Raw genomic sequence first — 23,224 nt, forward strand, 5'->3', positions numbered from 1 at the left:
GGGGACAGGAGCTTCTGCCGGGTGACGTCCGTGAAGGCCTGGCTCAGCTCTCCTCCCTGTCCATGTAAACTCTCTTCACTGAGAATTATTATCTGAACATATTGGTGATACGTGAAAAAAAAAAATAAATAAATAAAGATTGCCAGCTACATATTGACATTAAGCAGAGACTATGACCCACTGCCCCAGGCCACGGTCAGCAGTGACTGGGAAAGGAAATAAAGAGTCAGGGAGGCAAAGGGACTTGACAAGAGTGGCAGAAGGTGCCTGTGCAATGTCACTGCCCTGCTACCGCCAGGCAGAGCGCCCCAGGGACACAGCCCCGGACACTGACCTCGCTGCTGGGCCACTGACACTGCCGGGCTCCTGGAAAGGCTTTGAGGAAACTCAGTGGCCTGGGAGCCACACTGGGGCCCACTTTCAGCCCCGTTGTGAAGACCTGCACAGGAGACTTGGGACTTGGAACTGCGCTGCTTCCCCTGGAAAGCTGCCCCCCCCAGCACAAAACAATCCTTGGGCGTGAAGCTGAACAATCAAACAGCAACAGAATACAAACCTACAGGCAGCCAAGCATCGCCAGGAACACCATGTCCAGATCAGGCGTCTCGTTCCTCCCTTCTAGCTGGGAGGCAACAAGGTCCCTCCTGTCCAGCCTGGACAGCCTCCAGAGGAGGCTGAGTGTACGAAGGCAGAGCTCTTTATCCAGATGGGACTTCTGCCAGGGATTGGGGAGGGCCATCACTGCTTTTGTGCAACCAATCTTTCACAAACAGGAGCATCGGGTCATTGAGATCTTCCTTCTCACACTGCTGGGACATGCAACTGTGCAGCATTTGCTCTTGGCACTACATGGCAATAGCATTTGCTCCAGAAATACTCCTGCAAACACCACAAAGGGCACCAAGAGCTTCTTTTATCACTGGTTTCCCCTACCATCACTTCAGGAAGTCCTCATTCACCTCTGCTTCACTGGTGGCACAAACCTCCCAAGACCCAATACCACTTCCCAGCATCCAAGAGCAGAGCAGCATGACCAAAAGAAGCAGACCAGTCAGGCAGACAGGTTCAGGGCAGTCATTTCTTTCCCCAGGAAGGAAAGAAGAAGATTCACGCATCCTGCTTCAGCATCCCAAGTCTTGCTTGGCAGCCACGGAGTATGAACGGGATGTTTGTAGGTACTGCCATGGGTGCACGCTGCCCTAGAGAGCAGTGGTGGGGTTGCCCAGCGTGAATCTTCGTGCTCTGCCACTTGGCTCCAGTTCAGGACTGGTTCATGAGCTGATGTGCCGTGCTTGTGAGTTCTTGCCCTCCTTGTGCTCTTGAAGGAGGGATGGACTGAAGGACACTAAACACTACTTCTCTGACTTCATCCATCTTAAGACAATACAGACTTATATCCCTGAGTCCACAGAATTTTACCCAGTGTCCCCCATCAAACCCAGAACTTCTCGCTGCACTGGACGCATCCTTTGGACAGATGCAGTCCTGAATTAGGCTTCAAAGGATCAATTCATCTCCTGAGAAAGGAGAGACACTAATAAACCTGCACCCTTTTTTTCCTTGTCCCAGTTTGCATGATGCATCTCCATTCCCTTACCTACTAAAGAGCCTTCTGCTCTAAGAAAGCTACTTTTCAGCAAGACGTTCATGGACTAGCTCAGTCACCTTCATACTTTGCCTTTTCCTGAGCTAAACTAAACTTCTCTAGCCAATAATAATTTAAAAAAAAGGCTCAATTAAAATGGTTATTTAAAAAAAAATCTTAGAGATTATTGCCATACTGGCTATTTCCTTATAGGCTTTCAGACAATGTTGTTTTTGTTTTGTTTTTAATTTTATTTTATTTGCTGTTTGCATTTTCTAACTGTGAGCTTTCTCCTGCACTGGAACATAGCTCCTGCACCAGGGATTTAGCAAACAGTTACCAGACAATACAAATCAGATATGAAACGTCCCGCTTGGATCCCATCCACCCTGCAGGCTCTCTGTGTGTTCTGGGTCTCACTTCAAAGCAGCACGCTGTCCGGAGCAGTGCAAGCGAGGAGAAAAAAGGTGCCTGGCATGCTGCTGGAGGACGTGGGGTGGGGAGGGCAGTGCAGAAGTATTCACACGGACTGGAGGACGAGGAGGTCAGCCTGCTGGGAGGCACTGGCTGCACGTGTGCCTGGAGGCAGAACGGCTCCACGGGCTCTCAACGCACAGAACGAGCAGTGTCCATGCAAAAGACAAGTGGAGGCAAATTCCGGCACTGAGAGGAGGGCGAGATGTACCCAAAGCGGCAGAACTGTGAGACGAATGTCATGGCAACATGGCCTGGGCTGCGAGGGGCAGACAACAGCAGATGAGAGGTCCCCACCAAGTAATGAGTGCAGAAGAGATGCACAGGGAAGGTCAGGGACCTGGGAACCAAACCGAGAGCCCTCTCCTGGCACCTCAACCTGGGCAGACCTCTGGGAGCCATCCCTCCTGTCCTCAGCACGGAGGCCAAGCGGCAGCAACAGCGGCTGCTGCCCAGCGCCGCTCACCCAGCTCCTGCCACAAGAGCAGAGTTCACACGCAGCTCCCGTGCCGCAGCACCTGCTGGGAAAAGCAGGTCACAGGCGAACCAGGCAGCCCGCTGCCAGTGCTGTGACAGAGTCAAGTTACGACGGAAGGCAAATCACACGAATCGCGTGAGTCATTAGATCAACAGATTAACAAAACTCTTAGAGCCTTCTGTCTAGGCCAGCACAAGGTCACTCACTCCCAGCTTGCCCTGCGGGGCTCCGTGCCGTGCGTCTGGACTTTCATCGCTTCCATTTGGGAGACAATGCCGCAGGCCCACACTCAAAGTCTGGCTGCTCTCCTCGAAGCCTGACCTGAATGCTCCCTTTCTTATCTCCATTCACTGCCAGTGCCTAAATAGCACAAGGATCTCACAGCTGGGCCATTCACTATCTCCTAGCCACAACTGCTCACAGGCCAACTCCTCCGGTCTCGACTGCCATCAACCTGACATCAAAGAGCAGTGTAGTTACTGTCAGAGCCCCCCAGGACTGGTACCAGCACCAAAGCCATTCAGCATTTCTTATTGCTGATCTCCGCCTGGCAAAGTTTGACGGTGGCACACTGACTGGTGGGATAGCAACAAAAAGGAAAAAATATATATATTCATTCTTACAAAGCGTCCTGAATCACCACTTGAATGCAGCACGTACAGGCTGGGAAACACATAAAAAAAATTCCTAATAGAAAGGCTCCAGTATTTAGGACTAACCACAGCCGCACGAGCCCTTGACATGACATGGCATCTGTGGCGGTGACTGCAGAGTTCCCTGCGCACAAGCAGGCCATCGAGCAGACATAGGAGAAATGGTCCTGGCTTTCTGCACACCACGGCTGGAGTCCACAGCCCGCTCGGTGCAGAGGAGGATATGGAAATATTGGAGAGGTTTTGGAAAAGATTGAAGTAATACTGCCAGGGATGCATATAAGAAGCTTTACAAAAGCAGGTCCCCGCCTGGGCTATTTGCTGCCGGGAGGCCGAGTGGTGGTGGTTCGGTCCTCACATACAGGAGCTCACATTTGGAGAAAGCGGTCTGCTGGGGGCACGTTGCAGCTTCACAGAGAGGATATGGCAGCTGGTGTGGGAGATTTGACAGTGACAGCCACGAAAGGAGATGTTGTTCCTGGCAGGGAAGAGCAGCTCTCCACGAGGGGTGAAACCCATGGGTCGGGGCCCATCTGCTCCTCCGTGCCTGCTGCAGCCGCAGCAGGCCCAAGGCCCTCGTGCATGACTGCAGTACAGAATCCTAACGTTACTGGTCACCATCTTGGGACCTGTCAAAAACTACCCTCAAAGAGTTGCTCTAGGAGCAATTATACTTCTCAGATATCGTAGAGGCCCCTTCTACTTGCAGGGCCCACAGAGCCCTGAATCCCAGACTGCAGAGAGGCAGCAGAAAGCTTCTCAGCAGAGACATAAGAAGTTCAAGGAGACAAGACCAACCTTGCTCAGCACAGAAGGCCACCACCATGGCCTGCTCACTGACTGTCCTTCAGGTTCCTCACGTCACTGGGTAAAAGGTTTCAGAGGTAACTTGGTGATTACAGGTTAATTTAGGATTTTCCGCTCTACAGGAACAATCTGGAAAATATTTTCCTATTTCCTTATCCCCACTGTAGCTCACCAGTCCTGCCAAGGGACTACTGTTGGCTAAATTCATTCAAAGCACGTTACTGCAACTCCCAAGCTCACAAACTGTCCATGCAAGGGGAGCAGAGTGCGCTGACTTCGTCCCGCTGCCCCCAGTGCCAGCACAGCGCGTGGGGCTTGTCCCTTGCCCGAAGGCTGCCAGTTGCCAGCTGTGACGGGAGCTTGCCTGGTAGCTGCCACACAAGTGACAAAAACATTCCTTCACCTCACAGGAGAAGTGCTAAAATCTACCACAGACCTAAGCTCCCTCCAAGGGCTGCAGGACAACTCCTCGCTGTCTGTGAACAGCAGCAGGAGCTACGAGTGAAAGGTGACAGAAGAGGCTGGAACGGCTGCGGTGGTGGCTGTGACCAGTTCTGGGGGGGAAGCTGAGCCAAGAGCATAAGCGATGAGAGTCAGCCACCCACCCCCAAGGCAGCACAGCCACTCTGCTTTATTACCCCACTCTCCTCTCTTTTGTGACAGACCCCAACACACCTTTGGAACAGCACTGGTGTAACCCGCAGCCAGGCCCTACCCCACCAGTGAACTTCTGTGCTTCCTTGGGGGGCTCACTGCGTGCTGGGCTCTGTCACTAAACAAAATGCCCCTTTCCCCTTTTGCAGGTTCCTGGGTCTCCCCTAGCAGTCCCTTCACACACTAGGAAAGAGCAATACCACATCACCAGTTGTGTATGTCAGCGCTTTTGCTTTAGGTTGAGAGCTGAATTAAATCGGACGTTTGGCACGATATGCCGCCCTCTCAGTGCTCAGGGAACTCCCCGGAGCCCTTCCACCCAGCTGCACCTGCAGATTGGAAGCAGGATGCCTTCATCCCGGAGAGGCTGACCATCCTGCTGCCCCCCCCCGTGCCATCCGTCCCTGTCCTGCTTGCCGCAGCAGGAGGGCCACGAGCTGTGCGGGGACAGCAACTGCTGTCCAAGGTACCACTGCTCCCGCACGCCCGCCGCCGCGCTGGAGGCGAGAAATGAGATGTCTCTTTCCCTGGACTGTCCGCACCCACCGAGTGAGCACAGCGATCTCCATAGGTTGTTTTTACAGTACTGGCTCAAAGAGCGTCGGACCCCACGATGTCTCTGCTCACAAGGGGAGAAAGCAGTTCCCAAGATCACTCACCTCTCAAGTCTTCACAGGGGACTACACCAATGCAGGTTTTTAAAGGTTACTGCAAATGAATATCTGACGGTGTGTGCTAAGTCTCTTTGACTCAGTGTCCCCCAGAGAAGTCCTCAGCCCAGGCAGACTCCCAGGGCTGAGCCAAGGGCAAAGGCTATTTTGCATAGTCCAGTGGGATGTATTCGTTCCTGTAAAAGCCCCCAACTACAGCTATATTTTTATTTATTTGTTTGTTTTGTTTTTTAACAGCTGAAACACAAACCCACAAACACACATGATGAGAAGTCCCACAGTTCTCCCAGCAAGGCTAGGATGTGAAGATCAATCTCATGGGTAAATTCTTACTGGCAGCAAAAACAACCATCCCGTTGTTCTTCCACTGCTTTACCTGGAGGTTGCGCTGCTCAAGGCTGTTGCATGGGTCAGGCTAGAAGACCTGATGGTCCTCTTTGGCCTGAAACTCAGTTAAGCCTCGTTATTTTAAGAAAGGTAATTCCAGAAGGTAATTTCATCAGAAGATGCTGCCACTACCTGGGCCTTATGAAATTAGCAAGGAAAGAGGAACAAGCAGTGCTAAGAACAGAGGCAAGAGGTCACTTTACCCCAGGCAGTCCTCAGCTGCCTCTGTAGGTGGGGAGGCCCATCCTTCCACCCAGACCATCACAACTCGAGGGCAGAGCCTGCCTCTCACCACCAGCCTGAAGAGCTGCTATGCAGCCAGCGGTGAGGGCAAGCACCTCGAACTTCCCAGAGGCTCGCTGACACGAGGCTGCTGGATTTATTAACAGTCCCATGACATTGCAGAACAGCAAAACGAGATTTAACACTGCTCTCCTGTATTGACAAAAACCAACAACCAACACCCTGACCCCTTTAAACAACAGGTCAGCCAAAGCACAAATTCTACAGAAGTTGGGCTTCAGCCCTGCCGAAAGAGAGAGCTCCACACATTTCCTTCAGTGACCATCATCCGGGAGCAGCCCGCGTTCCTGAAGCTCATGTCCCCTTCCCATTTGCTAACATGAATTGTTCACTGGCTGGTCTTCGCCAGCTCAAAGCACAAAATAGGGACACATCCGACCAACTTTCTCCATCCTGTTCCTATCTAGCTCTCAGCACTCACTCTGTGTGGTTTAGTTTCCCAAACTGCAGAGAAGAGGGCTGACATAAAAAGCTAAATAAAGCCTCACTACCACTCCCGCTCAGAGAGCCAACTGAAAGCACGCCAGCCTGTGTATGAGGGGCCAGACCTCTGCTAGTAAAAAGCACTGTGAGTGCCTAGTGAGGCACTGCTCTGCAGCAGGGGGGGCAAGCGTTTGTGGTGTCTGGTACTAGGCTTGCAAGCCATCACAGCTCACTGTCACCAGTACCATCCTCATCTCTTTCAAAGCTAAACTTGGCTTGGGTGAAAACACTGCAGGTTCTGGACAGCCCAGTGGTACAATCACCAGCTTATTTGTGCCTTGGCTATATTAAAAGAACTGCGCTGAAAATTCACATAAAAAACCTGTAAAAGTTCAGTACAAACATCTATCAGTGATCATCCATGATGTTTCAACCACAGATGCCTCCTGGGTATAACAGGGACATAGTGTCCGTGTCTGAAAGCAGGGGAGCAGAAAAGGTCCCTGCCCTGATGTTCCAGAAGAGCATCCTGTTAGACTGCGTTGACTTTTGACCAGTTTCCCCTCTCAAGCCCCTGCACAACCTCCAGCAGCTGAACATTTCATTCTGGGACAAGAAGCCCTGTCTGCAGGTCCCGCATTGGTCTATCTGGTGTCCCTTCAGGCCCCGCAATGCCAACAATGAAATTAGTTTTGAAACATCACTTATCACCCCTCTTTCCCCTCTATGTTTTCCACTATGCTGCATGTGAAAACTCATCACCACCCAGCTGTCCATCCCAACAACCCCTCATGAGGGCTGAACTAAAACAGGGGAGATGGACAGATGCTCTCCTACTGCCCAACCAGAACTCCCCACTGACCTCAGGTTTCGATTCGGATGGGATCTCATCAGGGAAAGGACTGTTTCTGCTCTTACACTGAGCTGAGCATGGATCATATTGTCAGCAAGCAGCCAACTGTGAAATGGCTTGATGGCCCTTATAATGCCCTTCTTAGGCTTTTGCTTTACTTTAAGCAGGTGTTTCATTTCCAATAAAGTCAAAGCGCGCTTTTTAGTGCTTTATTGAATCAATGTCCATAACCATTGCTTGTCATAACAGAAGAGATAAGCCAAGATCAAGCTCACTGATAAATTGTTTGGTTTCCTGTTTATCTGGATTTCCAGCAGTTAGCTGTAATCCGCACAACGGAGTAAAAGTTATAAATGATAGCTGCTTATTAATAAGTATTTTCAGGCATACAAAATAAGTGAATCTGCATGTTCCAAATTAAGTTTTATGCTCTCATTATGCAACGTTCACTTCTCAAGGCTGCAAGCAAGAGCAGCTCTGCATGCCCTACAGTCCTTGCCATTAAAACAGACAGACAGCTTATAGGACCTAGGCTTCCAACTCTTTGGGGAACCCTGCCTGTGTCTTCCCCAGATCCTGTCCCATGCCCACCCCACACCTTCTGCATCATCACCTCCCCATCAAGTACTACCATCTTCTCTTTGGAGAAGGAAATCGGATCTGTTTGGCACTCCAAGTCTCAGGAGGCAATACACCACTGCAATGTTAGGGTGATAAGGAGACCCTACAGAAGAAAAATTCAGTCCCAGCAAAAACTGCTTTCATCACCCTTTTATAAAAATCAGAGACATTAAAGGCTAGACCACGGCTGTTGGCACTGCATGTGCCTATCAGCTCCTTATTTACTTCTGGTCCCTTCCCACACTGCTTCAGCTAGCCTGTTCAGTCTCTATTCACACTATGCACTGGTTTGCAATCACAGCCCCACTTGTTTTGCTCTTCCCAGTGATGCGGTTTGTGACTACTTAGGGCATAATTCAGTACATCTCCTTCAATACACTGCAAATGAATAATGAGAGCAGCAGAAGAAAAGAGGATTTGATAGAGCAAAAGGGATGAGAGATGGGGAAAGGGAAGAGTGGGGAAAAAAGTAAAAGCTCATGCAGTCTAGAGAGGCTAGGAAAACCTTAACCCCTGAAGACTGATGCCAGCTCTCCTTCTACTAAGCCCATCACAGCAACTGGGGTGTGAGAGAGAAGCAATGATGCAGCACCAGAGGGAATGGCTCCCACCCCTGCCTGCATCCCTGCACACAAGCCCTAGCCCTGGACACGTCATGGGTTATAATCACAGCCGTGCGGCACCACACCAGGACCTCTTCCCCATGGTTCTCCCTAGCCTCTGCCCTCAAATCCCGACACCAAGCCTATTTAAAACCCCAGTCTTGGCCCTTCCAACCAGCCCTCCTCCCCAGCAAAGCCAGTGAGTGTTTGCTCTCATTCCCCAACAGGTCTGGTACCTCTGCTTTGCCACTCTCTCCAGCCCCGCGGCCCTGCTCCTAGACCCCCCTTTCTCCATTTTCCGTAACCGCATCAAAACAGACGAAGTTCAGGGAGATAAGCGCGGACCCTGAGTATCACGTTGCACTTTCCCTCAGGAAGGAAGCCTTTCATTCAAACACGCCTTGAACGTGCCCTGGGGCATGCTAGAAGGAAGGCATGCTGGATGCGCAAGAGTTTGCCAAAGCATGCCAGTCAGGAGGAGCAAGAGGTTTTATCCATAAGACCCAATGTGGGAGCCAACAGGTAGCCAAGCGCGGTGTCCAAAGCAACCCACCCCCTACATCTAGAAGCACCCCTTCCCACGCACAACGGTCTCCTCCATGGGCTCTGCACCTCCCTTGCTGATCCGACAAGCTCATCTCTCTCTGTCTACCCCGAGCTCTGGAAAAGCCCAAGGCGTCACGGTGCAGGATCTCTCTCCTGCAGGATGCTGCCCCCTGAGCGGGCGCACAGGAGAGGCACCCAGCAAGCACCAGCTTGGGCCCAAGAGCCACGAGCCCCTTCCTGTTTGTGTCTCCAGTCACAGCTGCTCCCCTGTCCTCTGGCAACGCACATGCTAGTTAATCATTCCTCAGACACATTTAGCTTATCGGAGAGTGCAAAGTCCAAGCCCCTACCAGTAATACCACTGGAGAGAGGCAAAGGGGTTACCCAGTGAGCTCTGCCACAGCAACACCACCCCGAGCAGGGAAATCCCAGGCAGAGGTGCACCGTGAGTACACCAAGCCAAGGCCTGGGACCCTGTGAGGGTGGCACCAAGGACAGGCAGACTCCAACAGCACTGCTGCAGGCCAGGGGTCCGTAGGTCACACAGCCTTGCACCATCCTGGCACAGCTCCCAGCTCCAAGGAGTGTTTCGGTCTCACCCCAGCCACAAGGCCGCAGAGCAGAGCAGGACAAGTGCAGCAGGGTCCCATCTCACTTCCATCTTTAAGAGGCCTCTTCTGGTTTTATTTCTCACTAAACGACCAGGGGTAGAGAGTGACAGCAGGGTAGAAAGTGGCGTGGAAGCAGAAAACAAGAAGAGGCCACAACCGCTCAGGTAGGGACGTACGTCTGGGCAGTGCCCAGCTCTCCGCAGCGCTAACCCAGCGGCCGCTCCGTCCCAGGGTCCTTGCAGCCAGCAACACAGCAACCGGGCTGAGTCCGGCCCCAGACAGCCAGCCCCAGCAAACGCTTTGCTCTAGCAGAAAAGTGAGAGACAGCAGAGAGAAACCCTGCCTCGCCTACAGCTCTGTGCAGCTGGCGGGTCGCTGGTCACAAGAGGCGGCTCCAGGGCTCCACGGAGGCTTTCATCATCTCTCCTCAGCCCCCAGAGTACATCAGGAAGCTGCTGAGATGCTCTGCACTTCCAAGTGAATGTTTCCAGGTCACAAAATCTGCTTTGCCTCCTTACCTTGCAAGCAGCCTTGATTCCAGTGAAGAAGCCAAAGTGCCCCTGCTCTTCATAGGGTCCAGACACCAAAAAACATGGATGGGCAATGGGGGGGCTTTTGGAGAAGTTGTGGTGCTGGTTGTGCTGAAAGCTTTCCTCCTCCAGACTCTACAGTCCCTTGGGCCTCTCTGCGAGATACCACAGGACAGATGCCAGCACACATCCCAGGTTAAGCTCAGTGAATGATTCTCAAGCACCAGCTCCTGCTTTGTACCTTAGGGGGAAGCTGGTTTTAACCTCCTGGACAGGATCCACAGCCTTAGATCCTACTCACATCAACAGTCCTAACCCTTGTGCCCCCCGAAGCCACGTGAGAGCTTCCACATCCACATCTGCTCTCCAAAAGACCAAGCTTCCACTTCTGCCTTCTCGCACTCATGTCTGTGCCCGTGGGAAACCCAGCTCACTGACATCCCAGCAGAGAAACGCTCCCCCTGCAAACACCTCTACGAAAGGGCAGCACCAAGGAAAGCAGAGATCACGTCTGTGCTCCAGGGCGCAGCACCGAAAGAAGAAACACCTCTCCACAAGGCTCCTGGCCCCAGCCACCCGTTGAGCCCAGTGTGCTAGGACCAGACCAGCGCCGCAGCCGCCTGCCCCTTCAGCTCACAGGGCAGGGCCGGTACCTTCATTTCACAACAGGCTTGATGGGGTCAGTGCCAGCACCTTGCAGTGCCTGCCCTCATACGAAGGGATACGGAAGGACCTACAGCTGCGCTTTTCCCTCAGTCGAGCCGGACCCCCCCGTCCCACCGCTCCTGTCGGGCATCTCCTTCCCGCAGCAGCCCTTGTGCAATCCCAGCCTGGGAGCAGCCCGGGTCAGCTCTGAGTCACCAGCATGCCCGTTTCCACCAGCCCGGTCACACCTCCACGCGCCTCCCTTCATCTTCCCCAATGGCCCCCTCTCGCTGCCACCTCCTCTCCTCCCAAGCCCTGCCTGGTCCCTGTCCAGCCATGGCTCGCAGGACGCCGGCCTGCGGAGGACACATTAACCAGAGCGCGGACAAAGTACCTCTCGCCGACCCCACGGAGCCTCCGCGGGCGTGGGCACACGTCGCTGTCTGAATCACAACCCACCCCTTATCAGACATCCTCAGGGACCCGCCCTCCTACCAGCAGCTCCCTGGCCTCGCTCCATCTGGATGTACCCCATCCTTTTCCCCCAGGAGCTTTGGGGAAGCTGAGGAGTGAGGGCTGCCCCCAGAGAAGTTCCAGCACACTCATGAGGCCACTCTGGAGGCGCTAGCCTTGCTCTAAGAAGCAGACGAGGACAAGTGCTTTGGCTGAAGGCTCTCGGGACCTCCTGCTGCTGGCCCTGCCGGGATGGAGGTAGCAGCTCCCTCTGCCCAGGAACACCTCCCAGAGCTGCAGAGGGCTGCTGATGAGCTCAGGGGAAAGCTTTTCTCTCCTCTCTTCCTCCCTCCTCTGCGCAGGGCCTGGGACGGAGCCATGCTCCCCAGCAGCCTCGCGTTACCTGCCCTCGTTCAGGACACGTGCTGAGCAGATGCGGACACCAGGCTGGTCGGGCAGGGGAAGCTGGAGATGGAGGGCAGAGACGGGAGGTCCAGCAAATAAATCATGCTGGGAAAAGAGATGGAGAGGGCAGAGAGGAAAGAAAGCTGAGCTGTGGAAGGTAAGGAGGGATCTGTGCAGTTACCTGCTCGGATCCAGCGCATCCTGAGCATGGTGAGAGCAGATGTCAAGCTCCCGCCGTGTCCCTGCTCTCCCCCTCTGTCATTATGCTGCCTAGCTCAGCTTGTCCAGGTCCCAGGGCTGCTGCCTGCTGGTTTTTCTATTCCCCCAGGGAAGAGTGGGAGGGCCAGGGAGGAGGCTGGGAGGCTGCTGCTGCACTCTGGGATTTGGGCCTGCGAGGGGATTACCAGGAGGGATGGTCATGTGTTTGTGCTGTACCAGGTTCCCCAGGACCACTCTGTCACGGGCTAACTCTGCTCAGCAAAGGGCTGCGCACAAAGCCTCTTACCTTCCCCGCTGCGCCAGCCCAGCCCCAGAGAGATGGTCACACTGCAAAGCCACCACTTCCCCGGCCAACCCTCCCGAGAGCCGGGTCTCGGCACGGAGCACCTGGAGCAACACGCAGCAAAGACCACGCCGTGCTTTTCGTGTGGAGCCTGTGATTCTCCGCGGCCTTTCACCAGTGCTTCCCCTCACTCCTGTAAGGCCAAAGAGCTCTGCACAAGCACTGCGGGTCAGCCTCTCTCCAGCACAGCGCCAGAGCTCCAGGATGCACTCAGGGATGCAAGGGCAGACAGCAGCTGGACAGGCAGAGGCTAAACAGCGGACATGAAACCCAGCTCACAAAAAGCCGTTCCACTCTGTAACTCAAAGGAGCCACTCTGATCCTCTGTAGTTACATCGCTACATCAAGACCTGGTGTCAAAAAATGCACGTGGGGATGGCCGTCCTGGCCCATGGCTGGCTTCTGTCCCTTCTGCTACCACTGTTCTCAGCCACAAGAGACCACCAGTCTCCCCTCTGCACTCCTAAGCAGCCAGGAAGCCTCCAAAGCAGCCCCTTCTTTCTCTACAACTCTTTTGTGCACTCCTCCAAGGTTTGTCCCCCGGCAGAAACAAGGTCGCCATGTGCTCAGCAGTCCCTGGTGAGCTGTAACTCACAGCGGGGGTCACCAGCACTGCCTGCAGCCAGAGCCCCTCCAGCTCAGGGATGCTTTCCCCCCACCGTTTGGCCAGCTCTGAAGAAGAAAGAACGATTCCTCATCCCTCGAGCTCACCGCTTTGCAGTTTCATGTTGGCAAAAGCTTCACTGGTGGAGTCCTCTGCTGGTTCCTGTCCATCAGCAGATCCCCATGTAGGTGTGCAGCACGCCCAAGCAGCACGCAGACACAGCCCTCATGACGCAGCACGGTGGACGGGGTGCGAACCCACAAGTCCTGGGTTCAGCTCTCTGCCTCAGCCCCCTCATTTCCTCTCTCTGCACCCAGGGAAGACAGGGTGATGGCCCTGACCTCCTGCAGGGCAGCATTTCCTATGCACACGTGGAAAGCGCTCCATAATACACAATAAAAGTCACCAAGAAAGGAACCAATACCATTAACACACATATGCAAGCACTCCTACGGGTGAAAACATTCACTAATACAAACACACTTGCTGCCTCACTGATAAACTGCCCGGTGCTCGCCTGCTCCCCCCGAGCCGGGAGGCTCCCGCGACCGCCCCAGCAGCAAGCACAGCGCCCTGCGCGCAGGGGCACACGGACACACAGCCGCCCCGCTTCCAGCTGCTCCAGCCACTCGTGCACAGCAAAACATTGTGAGGACCAAGATAAATCTGCTGGGTTTCACGGCTCTCATTGAAAATCCAGCCCCTTCCTTTTTACTGTCTTTCCCAACTAGAGTTCAACTCAAAATCCTCTAAACTTTTTGCGTTCGCTATTCTTTCTCCATCTCTTGCCCTATCCCCGTGCAGCCATCTGCCAAACCGCCCACTCCCCTGCCCCCCAAGCCCAGCTCTGCACATCTTTCCCGATATACATTCTTTAACAACCTCTTATCTCATAAATTAGCCGAGAGAGAGAGGGATCCCGAATAGCTGAGCTCTGTCGTAACTGTTTCCCTTACGCGAGTGGTAGGCAGGGAGGAAGGTAAGGTTTCTAGCAGGATGCCAGCCAAGGGTCAGACACTTTCAACTCCCTACTTTTCCTTTGATACAAAATACAAGCGCTCTGGATAAACACTCCCAATACTATGGAAAGACCAAACTGAGCTCCTTTACCTCCGTTGCCAGAACCCCCAGCATCCCACGCTCTCTCCTCGAAGCTGTCCCAGCCGCCTGCCCGCAGCTCTCCTTGCCAGCTGCGGTACCAAGCCAGGGCAGCAGTGACCCCAGGCCCAGCTGGAGGACGCTGAGGCCACGCTGCCAGCGGTGGCACCCACAGCATCTTCATCCCCGGGAGGGCATGAACCTGGGTCCCATCCACCTCCCCCCTCCGAGGCCGCGCACACTTCCTCCTAGTCCTTTCCCAACATCAGAGCAAAGTCCTAGACGGTTCACATCATTGTTCCACTTCTCCTTCCTTGCAAGTCTCAGATCTCACTGTCACAGAGCGGACAACTACACTCCAGGGAAATAAGGATACCCTGCCCCAGCAGATGCCCAGAGCCCACTTTATGAAAATCAGGGCCCGTCCCTTGCAGCTGAGAAGACCTGAGCCAGGACCCCAGATCTCGGGTGCGCCTGCCCCCCAAGACAAGCCCTGCTCTGCAGCCAGGACCCGCAGCACCGTGGCCACAGCCACGTGCCAGGATTTGCCCTCGGCAGACACCAGCTCTCTGCCGCACCTCGGGCGAGCACAGCCCCCACTCCCCAAAAGTCTGCGAGAGACCAGTTAATCCTTGTCTGACACTTTGAAATACCGAGCGCTGCTCAAGCACTAAAGGATTACTCTTAAATATGGTGGGGTTGCCTGCAGCAGACTCAGGTATTGTGCAACCAGCTTCAGGCAAACGAAAGGGAATTCCCTAATTATTCCAAGGCTTTCAGTGTGCAGGAAGAAGAGCCTTTAGCGTGAAATCTCCACTTGAGAGAAGGTGATCTGTGAGAAGAAAAAAGATTTTGCTATAAAAGAAAACTGCAGCTTGTACATGTGTTCCCTGCAGGAAGGGGAACAGCACACACCTTTGAAGAAGTTACAGGGTAGTGAGGAAGCTGGTTCCACTAACGAATTTAGCCCTCTAAATTAATAAACTCGAACAGGTCCATTGTTCATCGTTATATTACGCATCCAGGAACTATTAATCCTTCTGCACACTGAGATTCCAGGGCAAATCCAACTCCGCGCTGCAGAACTGGCCATTTCAGGCCAGTTTTCACTTCCAAATAACCGGGTCAGTTTGGCCGCTGACTCCTTCGGAGCACCGCTACTGGAAGCTTGCACAAGAGGAAAGAGTCTCACTCCTTCACCTCGCTGCACCAACCGAACAGCAACCCTTCGTGCCCAAACTTTCTCCGTTTCCCTTCTCGCCCTCAAGCACCGTATCGTTAACAGCCGCTCTTTAACAGCACCACCAAAGGGACCGAAGGAAGTAAGGAGCCACGTTGGGCTCTGCGAAAAACCTAAGCTCAGAGAAGTTCTTCAAAGGAAGTCACCGAGTAAGCGAATAGCAAAGATGGAGAAGTCTCCTTCAGCCCTGGTTTTCCTCACTCTCTGTTTTTACATAGACAAGATGCTTTTGGTTCAAGAAGGAGAAAGACAGAGAACTAGAACGACAGAAAGAAGGAGAAAATCAAAGAGAGAAAGACAAATATAACAAAGAGAAAGAAGGAAAGAGAAAGAGAAGAAGAGTCCCAGGATAGTTGAGGCTGGCAGGGACCTCCTGAGGCCATCTCGTCCAACCTTCCTGCTCAAGCAGGGTCACCTAGAGCACCTGGAAAGAAAGCCAGATGGACAGAAAAAGAAAGAAGCCCTCCAGCCTAAGTAAAGATGCTCTGGGAGAGAACGAAATTCCACTTTTACAAGCAAAAACAAGAGGCAAACGGCTGAAGCCTAATGCCTGTGGATGATGTTGGGGTGCTGAGCGAGGGCTGCGTGGGGTGCTGGGGAGGCGCACGGTGCGCCGAGGACAGCAGGTGGGTGGGCAGGGTTAGGAGCTTGGTCCCAGCGGCAACCCCAAAACAAAACGAGCCCCCTGAAGGCTGAGGAGAAAACAGGCGGGGAGCACATGATAAGAACCCGCGTGGCGAGGCTTCCGTCCTCGCTAATCCTGTCGCTCCCAGGAACCCAGAACCACGGCTGGAACAAAGAGGGGATGCTTCGGCCTCTGAGGGGACGCATTACTGAGGACACGGACACTAGGAGAGGGGAAAGCCAGAGGTAAGCAGCTCGAGCCACGGCTCAGTCCCAGCTTCTCCTGAGAGCATCTTCTGCTTGTGGCGCACCTTCCTCTTCCTCCACGGGTCCAGTCCTTTGGCCAGCCAGAAAAACGAAGGGGCTGTGGTGCTCCCACCCCGGTGGAGCGGAGCGAGCGCAGGCAGCACACTGCCCAGCGCCCCTGCAGCCAAAGCACAGCACAAGGACCCCTGGGGGAGTCCCATGCTCCAGACCTGACCCATGCATGCAGACAGCTCTCTGCCGACCGCGGGCCGAGCCACAGGCCGTGCTGCCACCAGCACCGGGACCTGTTGATGCAATGAAGCCTCGCCGGGACGGGTGTGTTGTCGCCCCTCGACAGGCCCACGGCCCACACAACCAAAACGTCCTCCTGGGAACGGGCCCACCAGAGAACAAGGGGCACGCGGCGTGGGGCGCAGCACCAGAAAGACAGAAACAAAGACAGTGAGCGGGGAAGAGAAGCAACGAGGGTCAACCAGGAAGAGAGGAACGTGCCAACAAAACCGGCCCAGGGAGAAGCTGCGCTGAGCCAAGGGAGGGACAAGAAAGGGCAGGAGGGTCCCAGCGCCTCCCCAGCAGCACGGCTCAGCCCTACGGACTCCCCAGCTGCTGCGAGCAACCACGTCTCACCCCTGCGTGACAAATTCTCTTAGCAATCACTTTTCCACCCCGGGCTTTGGTAAAAGCTGCCTCCAGTTCGCACTCACGTGAAGGAGGCTGCGCTCTGTGACGGGGTCCGGGCTGCGGGCGGACAGCAGAGCCCTACAGACACCGGTTGAGGCACCGGCTGTTGCGGGGTCCTCTGCCAGCCCCCCCCGACGGGTGCCGAAGACGGGCGACGTCCCCGCTGAAGCTGGCAGCGGGGAGCCCGTCCCGGCGGCCGCAGTGCGTGGGGAACACGAGTGGGCAGAAACTCGGCCCCGAGGCGAGCCGGGGGCGGCCAGGAGCCGCGACCCCTGCGCCGAAGTGGCTGCCAGGAGCCCGGCCCGAGGCACGGGGACGGTCCCCGCGGGGCAGCGGGCGGAGAGCGCAGCGCTGCCAGCCCCGGGGCGGCTCCGCGGGGCCCGGAGGATGCGAGCCGGGCCGGGAGCTGCCCAGGCGGCTCGGACCTGCCCCGGGGCTCCGCTTACCTTCAAAGAAGCGCTGCAGAGCCTCCGTCTCGTCCACCACCTCCATAGCTGTGCCATGCACCGGGCGGCCGGGCTACTGTCCGCCGCGGGGCATCCCCCGGGGCCGCTCCGCAGCGCTCCGCAGGGCTCCCGGAGCCGCCGGCGCCCAGCGCGGCCGCCGCTGCCCACCGGCCGGCCCGGGCTCGGGCTCGGGGCTGCGGCGCCGCGCTCCGCCTCCCTCCCTCCGGCCCCGGCCCCGGCCCCGGCCCCGGCCCCGCTCCGCCCCCGCCGCCCGGCGCCCCCCTGGCGGCCCCGGCGGGCAGCGCAGCCCGGGGGCGGCCCCACGGCGGCCGGGGGGCGGCCGGCGAGCGGAGCCGGGGCGCGGGGCGTAAATGAAGTCACAGTTGTCCGAGCGCAGTTAACCAAACGCCGGGCCCCTGCCAGGCGCAGACTGTGGGGCCATTCTCTTCTGGGCAGATAAAGCGCACAATGCGGTTTTGTCCGTCCCCACAAACCAATTCAGAAGGGCAGATTCTCTTACATATATAAATATATTTTTCTCGCTCCCACAGCTGTGCAGTGACCAATTCTTCTCTGGGGAGGGGAGGGGGGCTGAGGTTTGGGGAGAGTAATAGGTCTATTATTTCAGGGATGGAAAGAAAGAGCTCAACAGCCCTTTTTTCTTCTCTCTCCCTCTTTCCATTAAGACAATTGTTATTCTCCGTTACCCCACGGCCCTTGTTCCTGGGCACACGCACTCACATCCCCCCATCTTCGGGCACAAGCTGCGTGGGAAGGAAGCAAAACATTTTCTGTGTCGAAGTTTATTCTCGCCGTGGAGCCCGAGGGCCAGCCCGGCCAGACCCACATCTGCTCGGGGCCAGGCCAGGCACTAGGCCCTACCAGGTATTAGACCTCAGAATTAAATGCTCCTGGATCTAACGAAGGACCCCACCAGCTCCAAATGCAGCCAGGGCTAACTAGTGACTGGGTTCCTCTCCTGCCCCTGAGCTTGCCAGGACGTCTGGGAGGGAGGCATACATGTTAAAGATCACCTCCAGTCTCCTATGCACACAAGAAGTAGCTACACACAGGGTAAGATGCTCCTTGCCGTAAATAAGGGTATGCAAAGGAGGCCCTTTAGGATCCCTCACGTCTCGCGTGCATCTCTTCCATGTCCCTGTGAGTTCCCAAGCATCACCCGGACCTCTCTCCTGTAATAATTTACAGGAGTGGCAGGAGGGAGCCGGAGCTTCAGCTGCTCAGGCACAATAAAACAACAGGGGAAGGCCAAGGCTATTCTGGGTCACTTCACTGGTGGCTGCCAAAGCCAGCAAGAGAACCTGTAAACAGGCTGAGCTGGCAGAAGATCAAGTCCCTGCCAGATACGGCATTAGACCCTGAAGTTCAGTCCAAAGATGATCCAAAGACTTGAAAGGCGAATGACCCTCAGACCGATCCGCCTCGGATCCGTAACCCTCTGGATCACCTGCTCCATTCCCTGCCTGGGATTCTCCACCCCAAGGAGTGAATTCCCGTGCGGCGACCGGCTTCAGGCAGACCTCGGTGACCTCTCTGCTGTCCCTCAGCAGCCACACCACAGGCTGGGGCATAGCAGAGCAGCCAGATGCCGTCGTGCCCGCTCCCAGCCCACTGCCGAGCTGGGAGAGCCCTCCGAGAGCATCCCAATAGCGACTGGGACTCAGCAGAACAGCTACCAGCCTCGGCAAGCTGCCTCCCAACAAATACCCGGTGTACTTACGGGGGGAGCAAGATAAACGAATGCTCGGCTCCATTGTCCGCACCACAGAGTTATCATAAGAACAAGCAGGCCGATGGCTCAGAAATAATTTCTGAAATAACTCCGTGTCTTTGGGCAATAGCACGAAGCTTGCCAGGTATTTGCGCACTGCGCACAGCCGGAGTATCCCAGACTCAACGTGGTTTTACCTGTGTGGTGCCATTACCGTGGTATCACACACTTCATTATCTTAGTAGTAAGAGGCGTCAGTGATTAATAACCGCTACTCCCACTTCTCACGGCGAAGGCAGAAGTCCCAGCTGGCAACCCATGAAACACAAGCCACGTCTCCTGATCCCAAGCCAGTGCCCAGTCCCTTGGACCAGACTTCCCCCCAGGGCTGGTGCACCCATCTTTGCTGTGTCTGGACCACTCAAGGTATCGGCTGTCCGCCCTTCTCACCTTCGTTTTTTTCCTGCATGTTTGGATCTCTGTCCCAAGGAGTACTGCTGTCTCATTCCTGGACCTAACTAAAGGGAAAAGACAGTTTGGGCACGCGCTCCTGATGGCACCGAGGCACGCACTCAGGCTCGTCCCTTCTGGAAACGGGACAGTGCACCTGGCCCCTCACTGCAACGAGCTCCGACCCTGGCATGTCAGGGTCGTAATCGTGCAACCCCCAAGAAATACTGGAGAGTTTTGAGCCCAGAAACACTTAAAGGTATTTGATCTACTGTTGTTGCACACTAAGCAGCACCAGGGGATAGAAATCCAGCCCCCATCACAGGGGGCTGCTTTCCTTGCTGCCTCCCCTCTGCCACTCTCCCTCCCGCTCAGCCCGTGTCCTCCTGTTTCCCCGTCTCTCCCCCTCGGATACACACACACACTCCCTTCCTCATTTCCTCCGGGTCACGCTCTCTGTAAACACTGCTCTCTCTATGCCATGTGGTTGGTCGGGAGCTCGAGCCAAGGAGGGGGTGGAGGGATATTACTCATGGAAGGTGTGGCTGTTGCTCCCTCCAGCGCTAAATTTCAAAGTCCAATTGAAAAGAAAAAAATAATTCAGCAGTGCCCCCCACCCTGCCTCACACCCCGGCACCCCATCAAGCTTCTCAGACACAGCCCTAAGTCTTCTGGGTCTCCTATTACCTTCCCTTGAGCCACTGTCCCGGGGGCCAGGTTAGCAGGCACGAGCCCCCAGGAGCCAGAACCAGCAGCCCGGCTGAGGTGAGGTTCAGCGGAGCAGGGCGCTTGGGCACCAGACGTGGGGGTGCCCTGATGCGGCTGTGCCATCAGATGCCAAAGGAGATGCTGGAGGTGCTGGAACATTCGGCCCCTCACACTAATAGTTCCTGTGTTACGTACTCGGCGCGCGCACACCCACTGGTTTAGCACCTTCACGATATATCAGTTTCAAAGCTGGTTTAGAGCCCACTCTAGTTACAAGAAGCGACGGTGCTCAATTTCACCACAGAAAAAATCAGGGGGCAATGGGGTGCGCCCGTGTCGAAGCGGTCGTACACCAGCAGTCTTCGCGCCTTGTTCCTTTGTGTCCTCTTGGGAAGTGGGCTTACGAAACCGCCCTGTGCGTGCAGCTGTGCCTGCCCTGACTTTAGCCTGTGCTAGTCTGCCTCACCAGCATTTATCGGAGGCACAATTAGGGCAAACTCTACACATTTTACATGTACTAAATAGGACATACTGACACTTCCCCATGGACCCTGTGAACTGTGTTCAGGTGGCCTCCTTAGCTACGCAGTTTCGGAATGCTTCCTGTTGGATATGTCAGCCAGGACTCAGATTTAGTCACACTGCACACGGTTAAAAACGAAGATAAGGCACTACACATGCAGCCCCTGTGCCGTTTCCACAGGTTGCTGTAGCCACTGGGCTTAAAAAGCAGAGAAACTGTAATATGGCCAATTTACTGTCACCCTCGAAGTCTGCGAAGAAGGGCTGCAGAAAGCAGGCAATATTATTGCCAGTATTAGTACTTGTATAGTGTTTGGGTGGGAAAGGGGCTGCTGCGTAAGGGCTTCATGTGGGGATGGTCCATGCAGCCTCCCCTGCACTCTGCTCGGGGCTTGGAGTCAGCTCAGCCCCAGGGGCTGTGCAGGACTTGTATTTCCCATGGTTATTTGGCTGCACCAGGGGACGGGGAAACTTCTCTCCTTGACCCTACCTGACTTCCCTGGGGAAGAGCTGGTGCTCTTATCTGGTGTGACAATGCTTCTTTGAGCCAGCCAGCGAATTCAGTGTGATCACACGGTGATCCAGAACCTTCAAGCGAAGACTACAGCTTCGATTAGTAACGCCACGGGAATGCAGGCAATGAGGGGAGCCAGAAAGCTGGTGACAAAGCTCCCTCTCACGCAGCGCTGGCCTTGTGCACCCGTGTGCTCTGCCCCAGCCACGTCCCCGCAGGCTCCCACCTCCTGCACCCCACCTCCCCGAGCCCCAGTGCTGAGCAAGGCCACCAGAAAGCCAAGGGCCTTTCGCTGCCGGCAGCAGGAGCGTCAGGGAGACATCACTACTCACTCACTAACAGAGACCCCATTTGGGAACGAATCCTTTTGCGACTTCAGAGGTCTCACAGCAAGTCGGCAACAGAACCAGGCTCAGCTCCGGGGTTCTCTCGGTTGTTTTACAACGCTTAGTTTGCGGGATGGTGCTGGCAGGCAGAGCTGGGGAGCTTGCAGATCTCACCAGCTAACTGGTTCGAGGCACTTTGGGAAACCCTCAGATGAGCTCGGGAAGAGCTCGGGAAGAGCTCATCAGATTGACTGACCTGATTAAGGAATTCACAGAGCTCACAGCTGGATTTCAAGGGCTGCAAGGCAAGTGACAGTGCTTAGGAAAGACTCTGCAGGCGCAGGATTCAGACTTGCGTTCCATACAGCATGCTGCTCCTCTGGGATGCCGTCAGCCACATAAGCTGCGTGCTGCTCCTCTGTGCTACCACTTAACAGCTATCGGCAGCGTCCATTTTTGATCCAACAAAAGAAACCGCCAGAGAAGATTACAGATTTTAAAGCTGTAAACCTTAGCTTGCTTTAGAATCGCAGCAATCTAAGTAAGTCTAATATTTCCAGTATTTCTTGATTTATCAGGGCAGAAAGAATGAATTTAGAACTCTGAAGAGTCCAGGAATCCCGCCTCCCTAGTGCACCAGAGAAAGCACCTACTTCCTTGTTTCACAAATCCCTACTGCTATCCTGTATAATGCTTTCCAACCTTACTATTGCTCCTGAAGCGTTCTCTCTCCTGACATGTACGTAAGGACGAAGTTCCGATAGGAACCAACCGGGGGTTGGAATCAATCCCCATCAGTTTTCGGTTGGAACCGGGTGCTTACCTGCCCCTTGTGCCTTTGAAAATCCAACCTGGAAGCAAGAGGAAAGCACCACCAGACCGCCCACGTCACACTGCAGCGAGGAGCTAAACCGCTGCCCGAGGCTGCGCTCCCCTGGTACTGCCCCTCCGCCAGACCCCGTCAGGGGCAGCGCCACACAGAGCCAGGTTCTGTCCCGCATCTCATCACAGACTGAAGAGGTCACACCGCGGGGACTGCGCCCTGTATTTGCCGTGGTCCGTGCCAGCCAGATGTCACAGAGAGACCGCTCACCTCAGCTGTGTTCTCTTGCTCTGAAATGAACATGCGGTGGAGTCTGGCTCAGATCCCATTGAATTTGACAGTGAACACATCTCTGTGCCACCCCTTCACGTAGGGCAGCCTGGCTTAACACTAAATTTAACCTGTGTGGGGAAAATAAGGATCTCTCACACCCTTAGCCAGCATTTGAGGCTGAAATCCCTTAAGGTAATGTAATGTAGTGGGGATGCAGAGAAGAAGGATGCTGGGATGGAGGAAAAAGTGTTTGGAAACCTCACTGAGACAGGATGCAGCAGCTTGAGGCTTGCAGCCAAAGGCTGGTGTATAGTCTCTTGGATGACCACGGCTGAGAAGGGGATTATTTTGTGTCTCAACAGCAGAAGGCAGGTGGGACGGAGGGTCAGGTTTCGACCTACACTGTGGTAGGCCAGCAAGATACTGCTGCTGGCATACATAAGAGCTGTGGTATCAAGCAGAGGATGCACAGCACAGGGTGTGAACTAGCTGGCAAGATTACAGAGCGTTTCAGATGCCTGCTGTTCTCTCCAATTCTTACCTCACTTGATGGCCTCAGGCAGGAGGCACTGTGATCTGGATGGCTCAGAAGGGAGACAAATCGGGGGAGCACACGTGTGACATTTCTGCTGAGCTGGGGGCACAGGGGAAAG

The 23,224-nt window shown here is 54.9% G+C and overlaps 1 protein-coding gene across 5 annotated transcripts in view; it reads right to left on the reverse strand.

Moving 5' to 3' along the window:
- MYRF (myelin regulatory factor) overlaps positions 1-17,439 on the reverse strand; it is a 63,864-nt gene extending 46,425 nt beyond the window's left edge. For 3 of the 5 annotated variants that reach the window (XM_066998806.1, XM_066998804.1, XM_066998802.1), the window contains exon 1: positions 17,224-17,439. In XM_066998806.1, coding sequence (XP_066854907.1) covers positions 17,224-17,269 — 46 coding nt within the window. In that variant the 5' untranslated portion in view covers positions 17,270-17,439. The remainder of the gene's footprint in view (positions 1-17,223) is intronic. The other 2 variants (XM_066998805.1, XM_066998803.1) reach the window with 1 other exon arrangement.
- Positions 17,440-23,224: the final 5,785 nt, after the last annotated feature.

The sequence above is a fragment of the Anser cygnoides genome, chromosome 5 (assembly GCF_040182565.1).
Source record: "Anser cygnoides isolate HZ-2024a breed goose chromosome 5, Taihu_goose_T2T_genome, whole genome shotgun sequence".
NCBI classification, from domain to species: domain Eukaryota; kingdom Metazoa; phylum Chordata; class Aves; order Anseriformes; family Anatidae; genus Anser; species Anser cygnoides.